The 17,914-nt window shown below is 33.5% G+C and overlaps 1 protein-coding gene across 3 annotated transcripts in view; it reads right to left on the reverse strand.

Annotated features, from left to right (window-relative positions):
- LSAMP (limbic system associated membrane protein) overlaps positions 1-17,914 on the reverse strand; it is a 781,204-nt gene that overhangs the window by 52,633 nt on the left and 710,657 nt on the right. For all 3 annotated transcript variants that reach the window (XM_051985327.1, XM_051985326.1, XM_051985325.1), the window contains exons 4-6: positions 10,599-10,733; positions 1,199-1,319; positions 588-736 (exon numbers count right to left, since the gene is read on the reverse strand). In XM_051985327.1, the coding sequence (XP_051841287.1) occupies positions 588-736; positions 1,199-1,319; positions 10,599-10,733 (405 nt within the window). The remainder of the gene's footprint in view (positions 1-587; positions 737-1,198; positions 1,320-10,598; positions 10,734-17,914) is intronic.

Consider the following 17,914-nt stretch of genomic DNA (forward strand, 5'->3'; position numbering starts at 1 on the left):
CCCACAGCTATTAATAAACACGTTCCTACTTTCCCTTCATTTTAGATTTTTCTCTTTGTGATATCTCAGTGTTTAATTCTTTAACCTTTTTTCTTTTGCCACGCAATGCTGAAAACACTTTTTGATTATTCTACATCTTCTTTTTCTCAGTCACCTTATCCAATTCTCACTGAATGTTTCTCTCTCAATCATTTTCACCAACTGTCATTTTTCCAACTGCCATGATCCTCTACCCTCTTATGTCTTGTATATATTTTTAAATCTACCATCAACCTGTTCAAAGAGAAATGTGTTCTATCCCTGCTGCTTCAAACAATCTGAATTAAAAACAATAACAATACACAAGCCGAAATCCTAAAACTAAACAATCACAGAGAAAGAGAGATGCTATCATATTCATGTACAAATATTTCCTTATGGAGGAATTATGAATGCTACATGTGAAATTGTCCCCTCTCATTCACTTATTTCTTGTTTTGCCTAACATTTTGATCTGTGAGATAATGGTGTTCCACTTTGCTGAGCAGAGAAATTTGTAATGTAATTAATTCCACTGAACTGGGTCTCCTCATCTGTGATATACTTACTGTAAAGGATTAGGCTGGCATTTGTGACGCCCAGCTTGTTGGCAGCCACACAGGTGTAGTTACCATAGTGTTCCTCAGTGACGTTGGTGACCAACAGGAGGGACTGGCCTTCAATGCTCTTAATCTCAAGGCCGTTAGCACTGTTTATCCTGAGAGTGCAAGAGATAATGTAAGTAAATCAATGAAACGTATAATATAAAGAATCTCATTCTGATTCACATTTGTGGGGGTTTGGGAAAACTGGGAAAGAGAATGGTTTCAGTTCACTACTCTCTGAATCATCTCCATTACATTTTTTATCTAATTTTAATTAATAGAGTAGATGGCTACTGCCAATGGAGACTAGTTCCAATTTAGCTTGTTCTCTATGATAGGGAAAGGGGAGAATGTGGAGGGAATATATAGCCTATTCAACCACCCAACCATGTTCTCAGTTTTTGTTGGTTGCTTGCTTATTTAAATAGGGCCTGAGACCAAGTCTCAAGATTCTTTTAAAATTGTATTCAAATACAGATATAATTTGATTTTTTGATTTTTTTGAATAAAAACTTCTGTTTGCCTCTTGAAACATGTGTCCTAGCCATGGAGAAATCATAGTGGGCGATAAATACCTGGTGTCATCTCTGTACCACTCAAAGTCGGGTGCAGGCACTGCGGAGGCCTCACATTTGAGAGAAGCTTGTCGCCCTGTGGTAGCTTCATTGTTCTTGGACTCCGTGATAGTAGGAGGATCTACAGCATGAAAACAAAGCAAAACAAACAAAAATAAGGCTATTTATATTGCAGATCTTCAAAGAAAAATCAATATTTACATAGACATGGATAGCAGAATAACAAATGTACCTTTCCCCTATTTTTTTTATACAACCTGTTGCTAAATAAACATATATATGTAGCATATTATATACTGCAATTACATACTGATCTATCTATCTATCTATCTATATATTTATACATGTAAATGTGACACATATATGTTATTGTTCAGTCATTTTTAATCATGTCCAACTCTGTGATTCCATTGGGGTTTTCTTGGCAAAGATACTGGAGTGATTAGCAATTTCTTTCTCAAGTTCATTTTACAAATGAGGAAACTGAGGAAAACAGGATTAAGTGACTTGTCTAAGATTACTCAGCTAGAAGTGTCTGAGGTCAGATTTGAACCCAGGAAGATGAGTTTTACTGACTTCAGCTCTGGGTACTCTGTCTACTGGATCTAGCTACCTCCAACTCCAACCACAACAATGGCATAGCTAGCTAGCTAAAGGGATATGGATAACCTATGATTTCATTGGTTTAGGGAACTCACACAGGTACTTTCTCAACATTTTATGGTCATTGTCAGTATATGTCTTTGTCAGATATATTCTGTTTCTGTCTCTGCCTCTCTTTTATAGGAATATTATATTCATTTTGTGATGTTTTTTTTTAATTAATTTATTTTCAATTCTCTTTGACCTCTTCCTTTTCATTTACGTTCATTGCTCATTCTTTTTTCAGTATGGAATTTCTTTGCTAAAAACATCTTTTCTCTCACCCTGAATACTGTAATAACCTACACCTTCTTGTCACTGATGGGTCCATTTTCTTGTAAACACATCAGTTTCTAAAGGACAGATAAGTTTTGCCCAATCTCTCCACACTGGAAAATGCCCAATTTTTCAGAGACCCATCTGATTTGTCTGTGCTTGACAAAACAAAATCCTGTTTGAAGAAATTGAAGAAGCTGGGTATTTTATTGAGATTAAACTTTTATCCCTTTAGGTTGGGGGATAACTGAATCACTTCTATATAGCAAAGTCCCTGAAGTTTTAGGTATAAAGGAACAATTTCTACACAAAAATTTCCTGGTTTTAGATTCCAGTTCTATGATTTCAACTCTGGAGAAATTGCTCTTAAAAGGTAAAATCACTAAATCACTTTATAACTTCTGATTTAGTTTTTGTCTTTTCAGGTTTATCTTAATATAGATATCATTAATTTATTAACAAAAAGTCTAGGTTGCAAGTACTTTTGGTCAGGTCTCTTCTGACCATCTATAAACATATAAGCCCAATATTTTTAAAAATGCCTTAAAAATGTGAAGGGATAAGCCAACCATTTGTAACTTATAAATTGGATTCTCTTTTAAAGTAGATCCTCCTCCATAAAAGGACCACGCCATAAAAACACTACCTAAGTGAATTATTCTGAACATGTGCTGAATAATTTCTACTCTATTTATGGATTTAGTCCTCATTATCTTCCAGCTATTTGAAACAAAGGATCATGTATTTGAACCTAGGAGTATCTAGTCCAAACTTCTTATTTTGTAGATGAAGAAATAAACACTTAGAAAGGCCAGATGATATACCCATTTAAATTCACAGAGATAACCAGGAATTGGTATTCGAAAACAGCTCCTCTGATTCTAAATTCAGCTCTCTTCCCTTGGATCACAGTAATGGTTCACTCATTTATTCAGTTCCCTCCAAAACAGTAAAGTCTCAGAAAATAGGACACCAAGCCTTCATACCTTTAGACCTGAGCATGTAGCTTTTCATTATTAACATAATTAGACTTCCTTAGTTGAAAACTTACAAGTTGCTTTAAAAAAGAAATCTTTTAGTGAATGTCTTTTTTTTTTTTTTTTTTTTTTTAAGAAACCTCAGATAAAACCAAGAAATGGCACTGGTTGGTGGCAAGATTGTGGAACCTGATCAATCACGAGATCTTTTTTTTTTTCCTTCTTGGACATCTACCAACTGTAAAAAAGTTGACCCCGGTCATATTAGATAATCTCTCTCTACCCTAATTTTCCCATTACCAAAGTGGGGTTAATATTTTCAGTATATAGATTAAAAAGTTTTTTTGTGAGAGAAAACACTTTATAAAATGCTACATAAACATAGAGATCAGGCTTTAAGAATCTTTAGCAAAAGGGAACTAGGACAGCACAAATAAAGCAATCATTAGAGCAAGGTACCCAGGACTTTTTCCCTATTTATTTTTTCCCCTCTATTCAATACCCTTTTGGCTTTTATCTCTCTGGTGGGCAAGTTAGAAGAAACTTAATTTTCAGTACCTATTAAGCAAGTTACTAAAGTTGCCTTATCATTAACCTCTCTATCTCTCTTTCCCTTTCTCTCTCTCCCTCTTTGCCTCCTACACATATTGATTTATAATATGATTTATTCCTCTTTTCAATAATGCTTATGTGTCTATCTTTAATAACAGTCAAAAATGATCACTTTGAGATAGATTTGCATGTTGGCTCTGAGTTAGAAATTTCCCCAAAGAATTCCTATGCTTTTACTATTCTTCATTTACTATTTCTCTCTCTACCTTTGATACAGAGTTATTTTATGTTTCCTCATGGAGGAATCAGCCCACCCTAGTATCCTTTTGGCTGATTTCATTTTACAGATTTTTGGAGTTGTTGGCTAGGAAATAAGGCCAATGTTGCCCCTAAATTCCTTGTCTGAGCAATGTTCTTATCACTGTGTCTCCCGTTGGTATCTCATTGGTGTTTTTCACTACTTTCAGTAATTTTGGCACTTTGCTTGCCAATGCTTAATGAATTTACACTTTGGTTCTTTAATATTTGGCTGGAAATACTAGTTGCCTCTCCAGTCCTGAAAATGAATTGCCATGAGATTTCTTCTTCTTGCAAAATCTCCCAATTTATAAAATGAATGTAAAGGACAAATATTTGTTCTATGTCTATGCATCAATGATCTGAGGGAATGGGAGTGGGGAGGGAGCTGGTAGCATGGGGAAATAGTAACGGCACTGTGCAAGTCTCAAGTATTTTCAACTTGCCACTATCATCTTCTCTATAGAATACTGGGCATTTCTGTTCTTCCTGTCAGCATAACCATGATACATTTTGGTTTTTTGCATCCTCTTATTATGGGACTAAGGAACTCAGAGTTCAGCTGTGTAGAAAGGTGACTACAAATATACATAAAGACACACATACATATATATATATATCTGTATCTTCATTTAAATATAGATATGTCAGATAATATAGACAAATGTATGCAATATACATGCATACATATATGCACACATAGATACATAGATATAGAAACAGACATGAAGGCTAATTCCCTTCTCACAGCCCTGGTAATTATGGTCCTTACTATCTTCTCCTGTGTTTTCGTGTATAAAAGTACACTATTTTTTTTTCTTTTTCCCAATCATATTAGTATACAAGTAACACTATTGGTGAATGAAGCCAAATAATTTTAAATGTTTTTTAAATAACATGCTGTTATAACAAAGTCATTACTTTTAATCCTTCTTAAAAGTCTAGATTTGTGTTTTCATTGGCAAAGGAAATTCCTGGTGAGGAAAACTTTGCAACTAATACATATAAATTTTCTTTTCCAATGGCCAATTCTTAGGAAGCTTGGGTGCTTATAGTTTGTCCAAGGCTCCAAAGCCAGTATGTATCAGAAGCAGGATTTGAAACTAGTCCTCTATTTAGTATTTCAAGCTGTCTTTCAGTTTATAATGTTCTTATAATGCATTCTGAGGAGATAAAGCTAGGAAAGGTAATTAAATAAGGAAGCATACATTTTGTAGTACAGTTAAAATAAAATTTCTTTCTTAAAATGTAGTTATAATGTGAAATTCTCATAAAGTAATGGTTTGAGGTTCATTGTTATTCTTTTTTGTGACTTTTGGAATAGTTCACTATTATCAGAGGACATTTCCACTTCTCATGCACTTTAAGCTCCATCTGGTACCTGAAATTTTAATGAGTTATTTCTATTTCTTATGACCAATAAGATGAATTCTTCAATTAGAATGGATAGGATGCTACTATCAAAGGTTCAGAAGACAGAGAAAATCTAGTTTAACTTCCCCATTACAAAACTAATCATATATGAGGACAGAGTACTTAAATGACTCTTTCAAATTAAGTCCATAGAAGAAAAAAATGAAGGCTCATCTTCCTGTCTGAATGGAATGAAGTCTCCCTGTAAGTGACATGTCAAGTTTGTAATGGATAATTCACTTTACTTGGTTCATAGAAGTATATTGATTGATGGAAAGCTGAGTGTGTAGCTATTTGTCTGAATGCAATCTCCTACTAAGTATAAGCTATTTAGATGAACATAAAACACGCCATAAAGTTTCATGTAGCATAATCATAGTAATAATAATGCAGTACCTAGGAATCTTACTGTGCCTTTTCTCTGAAGATCTTAAAATGCTGTCTCTTGATTGTGTTCTAGTCTGCCTTTTGCACTAGAAGAACACTAGTGAAGTGTATCATTTTTCAGAGGAAGAAATTGCTTTTACAATAAAGAGAAAAAAAACCTCTTTATCTTCTCTTTTTTTTCTCCTCCTCCCTTCACCAACCACTGTTGGTTCTTCCCAAAAAAGGATCTATATTATTTCAAGAAGTTTAATAAGTATACGACTGTTCAATATTATCCTGCCAATGGATCCACCTGGCTAAACACAAAAGGCTCATTGTCATTAAACTAGTAATTTTGTGATGAATCTTTTGACCATGGCACTACATGAAACAAAGAAAAATAGGAAATGGCTTTGAATCCTTTATGGTCTCTATTTTGCTTTTTTACTGATGATGATAGTGTGGTAAAAAATTTAGTCAAAGGGATTTAAGAATCAAATGGTTGTTAGGCTGTTTTTCCAACATTAACTCAGTTATCAGTATTCTAAATGTGACAACCAATTTCAATGATCAATGAATGGCCACACTACTTGAAGCACTAATGATTGTCAATCTTGAAATTGCATTCTATCTATAATCATCACCAGAAGACAGAAAGAAGTTGCAGCTTTTTGATTAAGCTCAGATTCTCTGAGGGCCAGAAAAAGGAATTGTTGGAATTGCTGTTCACCATGCCTACAAAAAACATTCTGTTAACATTTAGTTATCTTATGATAAATATTTGCCCCTCTACCCAAAAAAGACCACCGTGAAAATAACTGCAATATGTATACAGTACTATATGATGCACACTCAATTAGACCCTTTGGACTAAAGCAGAATCAACTTTGATTCTTGGTGACTTGAATGCAAATTTGGGCATGGATGGCACTGAAAAATATATTGGAAAACATAGTTTAGGAATATAGAATTAGAGGGTCAAAATACTTATGGAGTACAAGGAAATTTAATGTCTATATATCTGAATATTTTCTTCATGAAAAAGGAGAAGGTTCTGGGAATGGCAGGTATTAAATAACATTACCTAAAAATTGAAATTTATTACATTTTAACAGAAGCAAAACAAGTGATTACTGATATGGTAGTCATTTTTGAATTAGCTATATGTGTATAGTCAGATAATGGACTTATTAGAGAAATATTAAAATTAATACAAAGCTAGAAGAAAGATTAAAATGAAAATGAAGACATTGCATTAAAAGCAATTAAAAGAAGCCAAACCTGACTGATTAGGCAAAATTATTGACACTGAAAAATGAGCACTGGCTTGAATAAAGATCGTTGATACTGATTGTAACAATTATATCTAGAAATTTAAGCAATTTAAATCAACTCCCATAATAGGGATACCAAAATAGCCTAAAAATGGCCACAATAAACACTTCATCTATTTGCCATTTGGAAACAGCCAGCAGCCAACGATTTGTAAAATCCCACAAAGGAGAATGGTAGAGGATTTTAAGTAGAATTGCCTCATAAACCAACAAGAAGCAATGTAAGGAAAAACAATTCAAAGAAAGCTTAGCAAGAGACTTAATCAAAGAAAGTCATCTGGTGGGAATTGAGGAATTGAACTAAAAAGAGGGCAGTAAACAGATGGAAGATGGAGATCTACAGAAATTTTTATTAAAAAGTCTTTTTTCACCATCAAAGACTGTGGAACCATTATATTTGGACTCTTAACATCCATCATAGTCCTGATTATGTTAACAGAAGTAATAATGTTACTGAAGAAAAAAAAAAGATAGTTAAAAAAAAGATAGTTCTGATCAAATATATACAGATGAGGTCTTTGCTAGAGGTGACACAGTTTTAAGGATATCAGGGAATTGATAATTAAGACATCTGAAGGAAAACATAACAAAGAAGTGGATAGGACTTCACACCGCCCAGGACTGTTTTGAGGATGAGATAATATCTGTCAAATCTTTTGCAAACATTAAAGTCCTGTGCAAATGCTAGCTGGTATCATCATCATCATCTCATCATCATCATCATCATCCCCTACAGAAGATAGTTTTGTTATTAAGAAACAAATATGGTGTCATTTTGTGTCACCAACTATCATGACTTTTCTCTTCCACTGACACTTATTTATTAAATTACTCATGGGTCCATCTAATCATTCCTTGGAAAATAAGCAATTGCTTCTACAACAGAATGCTCTTTCTCAAAAAAGACTTAAAAACTGTTTCTTAGCTTCAAGTTTTCAGTGGCCCCAACTTCTTCCCTTTCTATGTTATTTATGTAATGCCATTTTACCCCAATTCCAGACATGGATTAGAGTTCATCCCTATCTTTTTAGGTCCTTTTCATCTTGCTTTTTACACTAAAGCCTTTCTCCCAATGCATTGCTTTCTGCATAAAAATGTAATTCTACAATATCCTTCAGTTCCTTAAAAATCAAACCTGGCATCTTTATCTGTATTCTACAACCATTCAAATCAGTCAAGATGAATAGTATAGTTGCAACAACTTATTGATGAATTGATTTTTAAAAAGTTTTCAACCAATTGCTATAGTGTCACATAAACTCAGTCTGAGAATATATTGGAAGAAAGATGATTCTTAAGGGAATTAGTGTCTCATTGTACTTTCTAAATTTTGTTCAGGATTGAAATCAAATTTAGAGGTTACTTTGAGATAGCACAGTATACTTGTGAAATATTTCTTAGTTGTGATAATAAATACTAGAGATCCTCAGGGGCTCTCTTCAGAGATTTATGGACAAATAGGTAAAAGAAATTTCATAGAAGCTTGTAGCTCTGTTTCTACTTTGTGATTCAGTTATCACTAGCAAAAAAAAAGTCTCCAATTTTCATAAAATCTCTTCCTTGAAAATTGGCTGTCATTTGGTCATTCTATGCTACACTTTGGGGATAGTCAAGAAGGAGCAATGTCAGGCTAATTGCACTAATAATATGGCCTAGGCTGATAGCTTTGATCTTAGGAACAATCTGCAATCCATGCCACTTTGAAGTTTCACACAATGGAAGCATAAATATTTTCCATGTACTCCATGATTGAGCTCCATGCAATCTAATTAAGATGAAGGTCAATTAATATAAAATGAAATCTTAACTCCAAAAGTCAGGAAAGTGGTAGATGATATTGGTGAGGATGTATGCACATAAAAGAAGTGAACTAACCTAATTATAAACTTATATAAACATTCAGAGAAAATGCCTTTCATCTGAAAAAGTCCCAAAGCATTTTATAGCATGGAAAATTTTAATTTGTCTCTGAAACTATAAATGTCTGTCTGTCCACCCCTCTCTTTCCTTTTCCTGTTCCCTTTCCCTGTCTTTTCTCTCTCTTTTCTTTATTGGAGATTAATAATAATGACATATCATAAGAGTCAAGAGTGCTATGGAAAAAAAAAAACATAGACATTTTAAGATACCTCAAGTGCCATTAAATAAAGCCCTTCTTTCCTAGAATATCAGTTCCTTGAACATATAAGGCAGATAGATGACAATTCTGTTTTGAAGCATCTGTCATGAGGAAGATTCACAACCTCCTTCAGAGACTGTCCCCCAAACTCCAGATGAGTGTAATGGCATGGTGAATATAACAAAGCAGAAAGTAATGGAACTAGAGTGGAAATCCACTTTCATACACTTCAGAATGGAATTCAGTGATTGTACAAAAGGGCAGGCCTGGGCAGCTAGATTATCCTGTCACTAGGTAAAGTTTGAAATAGAGATATCTCAGTAGAAAGATGTTTCTTTTTGTACAGTATAAGTGAATTTAAAAAATGCTTTGCTGGGTGACATATCACAGAGTTTCATTCCCCTTCATCTTTCACTCATTTTCATTTTCTATTCTTATTTTTGTTAAACAGATAAACTTTTTATTAGAGGCTCAAAGTGCTTTTATTTATTTACCTACTAATAATGCATATTAGTGAACATAATTTCTAGTGATTTTGATGAAATGATCATTAATATTCATATTATTAATAATATTCAATATTCAAATAATCAATAATATTATTATTGAACAATCCTCAATCTTTTGATATGAATGACAGTTTGTGGCATCTGAACAAAGAAAGTTAAGGGACTTGATCAAAATCTCATAGTCATTCAGGAAGTCAGTATTAACTTAGTTATCATATTTTAAATCTATATCCCTATGTATTTGGTAACTGATTGAAAAACTGTATTGTGAAAATAAAATTATTTATATGTTATTCTTCTTTGGAGAGAAATATAGCCTCTGAAAATAGTAAGAATTGGGGGACATCTGAATTTCTGGGTTTGTTTTATCCATGTTTATAACTATCTCATCCCTATGCTGTCTGAGTATAAAAATAATATGGCAGGCTAATAAGAAATTACATTTATTGTATTCTATATGTAATGTAGTTCAATTATTTATGTGTATATACATTCATATTCATAGACATATATATATCCCACTTCTAGAGAGTCTGGGGAACAAGGGGGAGGAAAGAGGTCATCTAAGACTGAGGAGCCATTTTGTAAATTCCTGTTTTTACTAGTTGTTACTGCTAAGTAGATGCTAAGCTCAGCTGTATCTAAGTGCTGAAATAATGCACCTTTAATTTTTGGCCTCCAGGAATAAAGCTCCAATAACTCAGTCCTAGTTGTAGCTCTATTTTGGCAGAGGTATTCTCAGATCTCAGGACCACATTTTACTATTGAAAAATCGGAATGTAACCCAGCTCTGACCAGAATGGAATTTTTGTTTAACCTGAAATGCCCTTGGCTACTATTATCTGGAATCTTTGGAAATTACTTCCTTAGACCTCTGCGCTAATTGCATTTGTAATTCATACATGACATACTCACAGTTCACAGTGACCTTGACTTGTTTGACATCTGCTGAGGAAACCTCATTGGCAGCTTTGCACTCATATTTGCCTGATTGCTCCCTTGTGATTCCAAGGATCTCCAGGTATTCTTCTTCTCCTTCAAATTCTCTTCCTAAAAATAGATAAATCAATGAATATCATATTTATATCAGCAAAAGAGCACAAGGAATATACACACATATGTATGTATGTGTGTATGTGTATAAATGTTAAAGAGACCACATTTTCAGGTGGTATCAACTTCACATTGTTTCTCTAAGAAAAAATTGTAAATTCTAGTAAAAGTCAAACTCATTGACAGTAGCTTCCATTTTCTTTTTGGCTCTGTATCTCCTGGCACCTAGAATTATGCCTTCTTAATAGGAGGTAATAGATATTTGTTGATCTGAATGGAATTTAACTGAATCTCATTGAATGTACTAGTCAAAGTCATACTCCCTATTTCCTATTTTATACCACTGCACATATACTCTACTAACATAACTTCTACACTTTTGAAACAGCCACTGATTCTGCTGTTCAATATTAAAGCATGTCACCAATCAATTTTAAAAAATCATTTCTTATTAAACACCTATTATGATGTTCAAAGCACTGAACTAGTAGGTTTGAATATATGAAGATTAAAAATAGAAGTTTCTGCCTTCCAGGGGTTTATACTTCATTGGGGAAATTGTAGTTTTAACATGTCCATAAATGACTATGATACAAAGAAAATGGAGCGGGGGGGAGAGAAAGCAAGAGAGAGGAAAGAATGAAGAGGAATAATATCAACTAGGCTAACAGAGAAGGTTAGGTGAAGGAGTATCTGAGCTGGTTCTTGAAATTCTAAGAAGCAGATTCCAGGCATGGGGCATGACATGTGCTAATACATAGAATTAGGAGATAAAGCACTGGCTTTAGGAACATCTGGGAGTACAGTGAGTGGGAATGTAGAGCTTCAGAAGGAGAGCAGTATGGAATAAGACTGGAAAGTACTAAGTACAGGATCTGTCACATGATAGATATTTAATAAATGCATTTTGACTTTACTTGATTCATCTTGATTTGGACAGGAGACTGTGGAGGGCCTTCAATGCCAGACTCTAAAGTAATATGTATTTGATTCCTTTGATGAGGGGGAGTCACAGAAAATTTTTGAGCAGAGGAATTTTGCTTAAAAAAGGTTGTTTTAAAAAAAAAAGTTTTGCCTTATGATATTTGTGGAAATATGTATAGAAGAATTGCACATGTTTAACATTTATTGGATTACTTGCCAGAAGAGGGGAAATTTAGAACACAAGATATTATAAGGGTAAATGTTGAAAATTGTCCATGTATATATTTTGAAAATAAAAGGCTTTAAGTAAAAAAGAGAGAGAGAGATCACAAAATAAATGCTTTGCAAATGTGAAAAAAAAGTTTTGTCTTAACAAAAGATTATTTTGACCTGTATGTAGAATGGGTAAGGAAAAGACTAGAAGTAGGCAATAGTGATTACAGTTTTGTAATAATTAGCTATAGCAGTAGTTTAGGCAAGATATGGTGAAGACCTGGGCTATGCTGGTAAGTGTATAATTGGAGAGAAGGGGACAGAAGCAAGAGATGTTGGGGTGGCAGATTTAATAAACCTTGACAAAATGAGAAGATGCACAGTCAGGGAGAAGCAGGAATCAAAGGTAATAAACTTGGATGACTCAATGGATGGTGATACTATACAGATTAATTTCACATGTCTTATCAAATTGAAGGGCAGGATGTTAACCGTAATTGGGTACTCTGGAATTAGACCAAGGGTCCCAAGGAGTGAGCTACTCGTAGCTTATCTGGAGATAAATGGTAATTAGAAATAAATCACAATACTAGTAAAATCATATATATTTATCTTTCATAGGGAATTTGTCCCATCTCTTCTTTATTCTAGCCCAACTGTACTTTTCAAAAAATATAAATGATAAATTAATTGACTCCTTAGGAGGGAACTCTATATATGAACCATGCAGAAGGAACAGAGAGCAAATATGCACTAGTCTTTCTGAATAAGTGAGATAAAAGTATAATTAAATTTTTTTGGAAAGTTGGAAGAGGAGTAAAATAGGGTAAGGAGTTTAATCCTGCTATAAAATCTAACTTATATAGGCACAGCTTTGCTTGTGATCATCAATAATCAGTAGCTATTTTCCTATTCTGCAAGATGTTTTCTTTTCCAGAACATTCCCTGATGGTCACATACACATAACTCCTAGCCAACAAAGAAGCATATGCTGCCCCTAGTATGCAGGCCAAGTCCACTAACTAAATTAACCAGGACACTCAAAACAAGCAGATCCAGAACCTTTAAAGTAGAACACCACAGGCGAGGGGCAGGGAATACTAGAGACCATAAATACTCTCATTGCACTTTGTCAAGACTGCCTCTTAAGCAGAATTTATTATAAATTTTTTTGTATTGTAAACTCTTGCAATATTCAAAAACAAACAACACAGCATATAAAAAAGAAAGAGGATTATATATAAACTGTGAATTTATATTCCATATAGATTAAATATATATCTATATTATGTTATATATTATTATAAATGTCTATATCAACATTTTAAATAAGAATTGAAGGAAAATTTTGGCATACCATATATATGTATGTGTAAGGGTGTGTGTATTTGCACGTATGCATTCATATTTATATTTATATATTTGTTATTGAGTTGTTCCAGTTGTGTCTGGCTCTTTATGATCCCATTTGGGATTTTCTTGGCAAAGATCCTGGAGTGGTATGCCATTTCCTTGTCCAGCTCATTTTACAAATGAGAAAATTGAGACAAAAAGAGTTAACTGATTTTCTGAAGGTCAACACAGCTAGTAATAGTTTGAGGTTGGATCTGAACTCAGGTCCTCCTGATTCCAGAGCCACCATTCACCATATCACATGGCTCCTTCTATATATGTATATATGTATAGAGAGAATTTAAAAAAGTAATAAGAATTTTTTTCTGTCTGTGCTTTTGCCTACACATTTCTTTTTGTTTTCTTCTATGTATTTAAAAATGCTCTAATTTTTTACATAGTTTGATGCTCTAATTTTTTACATTTTTTTCACATAGTTTGCTATCCATTAACTCATTTCTTCCCCTACAAGTAGAAGACTTCTCTTATAACAAATATATTCAATTAAGCAAAAAAATAAATTTGCGGGTCACACAAAAGTTTGCTATTTGACAAAAATTGCTGGGAAAACTGGAAAATAATATGTCAGAAACTCAACAGAGACTTACATCTCACATCCCTTATACCCAAAATGGACATACAATTTGGTCATAAAGGATGATATCATAAACAAATTAGGAGAACAAGGGATAATTTATCTATCAGATCTTTGGAGAAGATCTAATTGGAGAAGATTCTTTTATGGCCAAGAAGATTTTATATATATATATATTAGAAATGAGACCTTTATTAGAAATGTTAGCTGTAAAGATTTTTTCCCTAGCTTTGTACTTCCCTTTTAATTTTATTTCTATTGTTTTATTTATGCAAAACCTTTTTTTAATTTAATGTAATCAAAGTTGTCACTTTTGCCTTTTATAATGTTCTATAGTTTTTCCTTGGTCATAAAAGAATCTTCTCCAATATGGGATACAGACCTAGTAATGGCACTCCTGAGTAAAAGAGTATTCAATTTTATAATTATTTGGGCATAATTCCAAATTGCTTTCTAGAATGTTGGGTCATTTCACAACTCCACCAACAATGTATTAGTGTCCCAGTTTTCCCCCATCCCCTCCAATATTTATCATTATCTTTTCCTGTCATCTGAGAGGTGGTACCTCAGAGTTGTTTTAATTTGCATTTCTCTAATCAATAGTGATTTAGAGCATTTTTTTCATATAACTGTAAATGGTTTTAATTTTGTCATCTGAAAGTTTTCTGTTAATATCCTTTGACCATTTATCAATTGGGGAATGATTTGTATGCTTATAAATCTGAAACAATTATTTATATAAAAATTCGATAGAGGGAAACAATGTGCACAAATGTTTGTAGCAGTTCTTTTTGTCATAGCAAAGTATTGGAGGAGTGGATGCCCATCAATTGGGAATGGCTAAACAAGTTGTGGTACATGAAAGTAATGGAATATTATTGTTCTATAAATAATGATGAACAAACTGATTATTGAAAGGCCTGAAAAGATTTACATGAACTGATGCTAAGCAAAACAAGCAGAACCAGAAATACATTGTGCACAACAACAGTAAGAATATACAATGATCAACCATGAAAGACTTGTTTCTTCTCTGTGGTTCAGTGATCCAAAAGTCCCATCTGCATCCAGAAAAAGAACTAAGAAATTGAATGTAAATCAACACATGCTATGTTTACTTCTTTCTTCTGTTTTTTAAGCTCTCCCATGATTTTTTCCTTTTGCTCTGATTTTTCCCTCCTAACATGATTCATAAAGCAATGTGTACTAAAAATAAACTTACTACAATAAAAAAATAAAATGGAGACACCAACAAAAGAAGTCTTCAATAATCTGTCCCCCCCTAAAATGTTACATTATTGTGCCTCCCCTAACAACATTAACATACTTAAGACCCCATATTTACACTTAATCACATTCCTTGGCATCCCCTATTAATCCCCAGTGATTTGAGGCAAAATGCCTTACTATGACCCAAGCTCCAAATAGCAGGAAATTAAGTCACGCCTACCAGATCATCCCAAAGGCAGTGTCAGCAGTAACTGAAGCACATAACCCTTCTTGGACCAGGAGGCTTGAAAGAGGAAGCTCTCAGAAGTCCTTGAGAAAGCACAAATTGATTGCTCGAAATGTATTTTTAACTCTGTTGAATTTTCCATACTTCCTGAGACTTAAGTAATTGGTTGATTTTTCCTGAAACTTTGTACTATTATTCTTTCCTCTACTATACAATTTACTCTTGGAGAAACAGCATGTCTTGGATTTAGTGAGTTCTCTAATTGTATACCCTCCTTAATATCTCTTACCTGCCTTCCCCTCCCCAGCACCAGAAAAAAAATAGTAGAACCCAGTGAATATTCCACAACTCAATTAGGGGTCCCCCTGTTTTTCCAACACAAAAAGTAGCATATTGTTACCATTAGAGTGCATGAAATGGATTCAAGAAGATTCGAATTTAAATTCTACCTTTGATACTTAATCTCAGTGACCAAATTGCTTAATTGTCCTGAGTTTCTGACACTGGTGGAAGACCTGAAGTTGGAGATAAAAGATTTTGTTTCCATTTCTGTTTCTACTTTCTTTTAGTGACTTCAACATCACATTATCTCTTCTACATTCCTACTTAGTTAAGGACCATTGTATCCTCCTTTAGTGAGTAAATATAGACCTTTTACCTTCAGTCTATTCAGTTCCCTTTATTTGTATTATCACCTTCCATTCTGTTCTTTATTCCAGAATCTGATGAAAAAGTGATCCTTCTTCTCACCCAGACCAGTCTTTCACAGAACTTTTCTCTCATTTCCTCCCTTGCTCTAATCAGTTCCTTACCTGCTGTTCACGAAAACATTCAAGTTTGCTCTATTCTAATTCTCACCAAGTTTTACTAACCTCTTAAGCTACCATCCTATTTTTTTCTCTTTTTCAAAACTCTCATAAAACAAAAGCTATCTAAATGCATTGTCTTATTTATTCTCTTTTTACTTGCTTCTTAATTCCTTGTAATTTGGATTACAACCTCACCATTCAACTTTCAGGGCTCTCTTCAAAGCTTCCAATTAATTTACAATTGCCAAATCTAATGACATTTTCTCAGTCCTCATCTTCCTTGATCTCTAACCTCATTTGACACTGTTGACCACCCACTCCTCCAAGTTACTTTCTCTTCCATGTTTTTATAACAGTGTTCTCTCTTGGGCTTCCTCTTATTTCTCTGAATACTAGCCTCATTAACACTCATATCACATCTCCCCCAAATGTACATATTCCCCAAGACTCTATCCTGCATCCTCATTTTTCTGTTCCTTTTCAAATGGTGAGCTAACCCACTCTTATAGGTTTATTATCATTATGAAAGTGACTCATAGAACTAAATTACAAGATTTAGTAATCTAAATCACTAAATTTGTGGAAAATATGTTTGTAGCAGCTCTTTTTTTTTAATGATATCAAAAAATGGGAAAAGGAGTAGATGCCCATCACTTGGGGAATGGCTAGGCAAATTGTAGTATAAGATAGCATATAATTGTTCTATAAAAAATGATGAACAAGCTGATTATAGAAAAGCCTGGGAAGATTTACATGAACTGATGCTAAGCAAAACAAGCAGAACCAGGAATACATTGTATACAATAATAGCATGAATATGCAATGATCAACTATGAAAGATTTGGTTCTTTTCAATGGTTCAGTGATCCAAAGCAATCCCAATTGACTTTGGACAGAAAATGTCATCTGCATCCAGAAAAAGAACCATAGAGACTGAATGTAAATCAATACATGTTATGTTCATTTCTTTTTTCTGCTGTTTTTTTCTCTCCCATGGTTTTTCCCTTTTGTTCTGATTTTTCTTTCCCAACATGATTCATAAAGCAATGTGTATTAAAAATAAATTAAAATAAAGAAATATAAGTTCAGTATTTTACATTTTGAAAACTTCAACTTTTCCCCCATTTCTTTGCAGGCTTTATTCTTCATTCTATTTATTTTGGTAATTGATGTTTAGTTTAAATTTTCCCTTTCTCAGTGTTATTCCATCTTTCCTGTTGATATCTCACTACAGTACAAAATAACTCCTTATCTTCCCTAGGTACTATATGTACCTTTCAATTTTTTTTGCATATAATTAGCATATCTTCCTTTTAGTCACAATTTACTGAAGCTACACATTTTAGTTCTTTTTAATATTTCTACATTCATCAGGTGGAAAGCCATCAGGCCAAGAGTGAGAGTAAAGAAACCTCTTCATTTAGTTATTATATGAAAGCAAGTCAGTTAAGAATAATTCAAAGGAAGGGGTTAAAGGAAGTCCAGATGACTATAGGTACTGGGAGCTCCTGGTTGTTTGTACACAATGCAACTTTGAGAGTAATTATCATGTCTTTTTTGTATCTACAAATTAGTTCTATCCAAATATACCTATTTCTTCTTTTATCAGCCTAGAGAGAAACTTCAATTCAATGTGAACCCATATCCATAAATGTTTAGTCATTTCAGACACGTCCAACTATTTGTGGACCTTATAATGGGTTTTCTTGGCAAAGATACTAGAGTGGTTTGTCATTTGCTTTACCAGCTCATTTTCTCAATTAGGAAATTTAGGCAAACAGAGTTAAGT

This window comes from Antechinus flavipes, chromosome 3 (assembly GCF_016432865.1).
Source record: "Antechinus flavipes isolate AdamAnt ecotype Samford, QLD, Australia chromosome 3, AdamAnt_v2, whole genome shotgun sequence".
Taxonomy (NCBI): domain Eukaryota; kingdom Metazoa; phylum Chordata; class Mammalia; order Dasyuromorphia; family Dasyuridae; genus Antechinus; species Antechinus flavipes.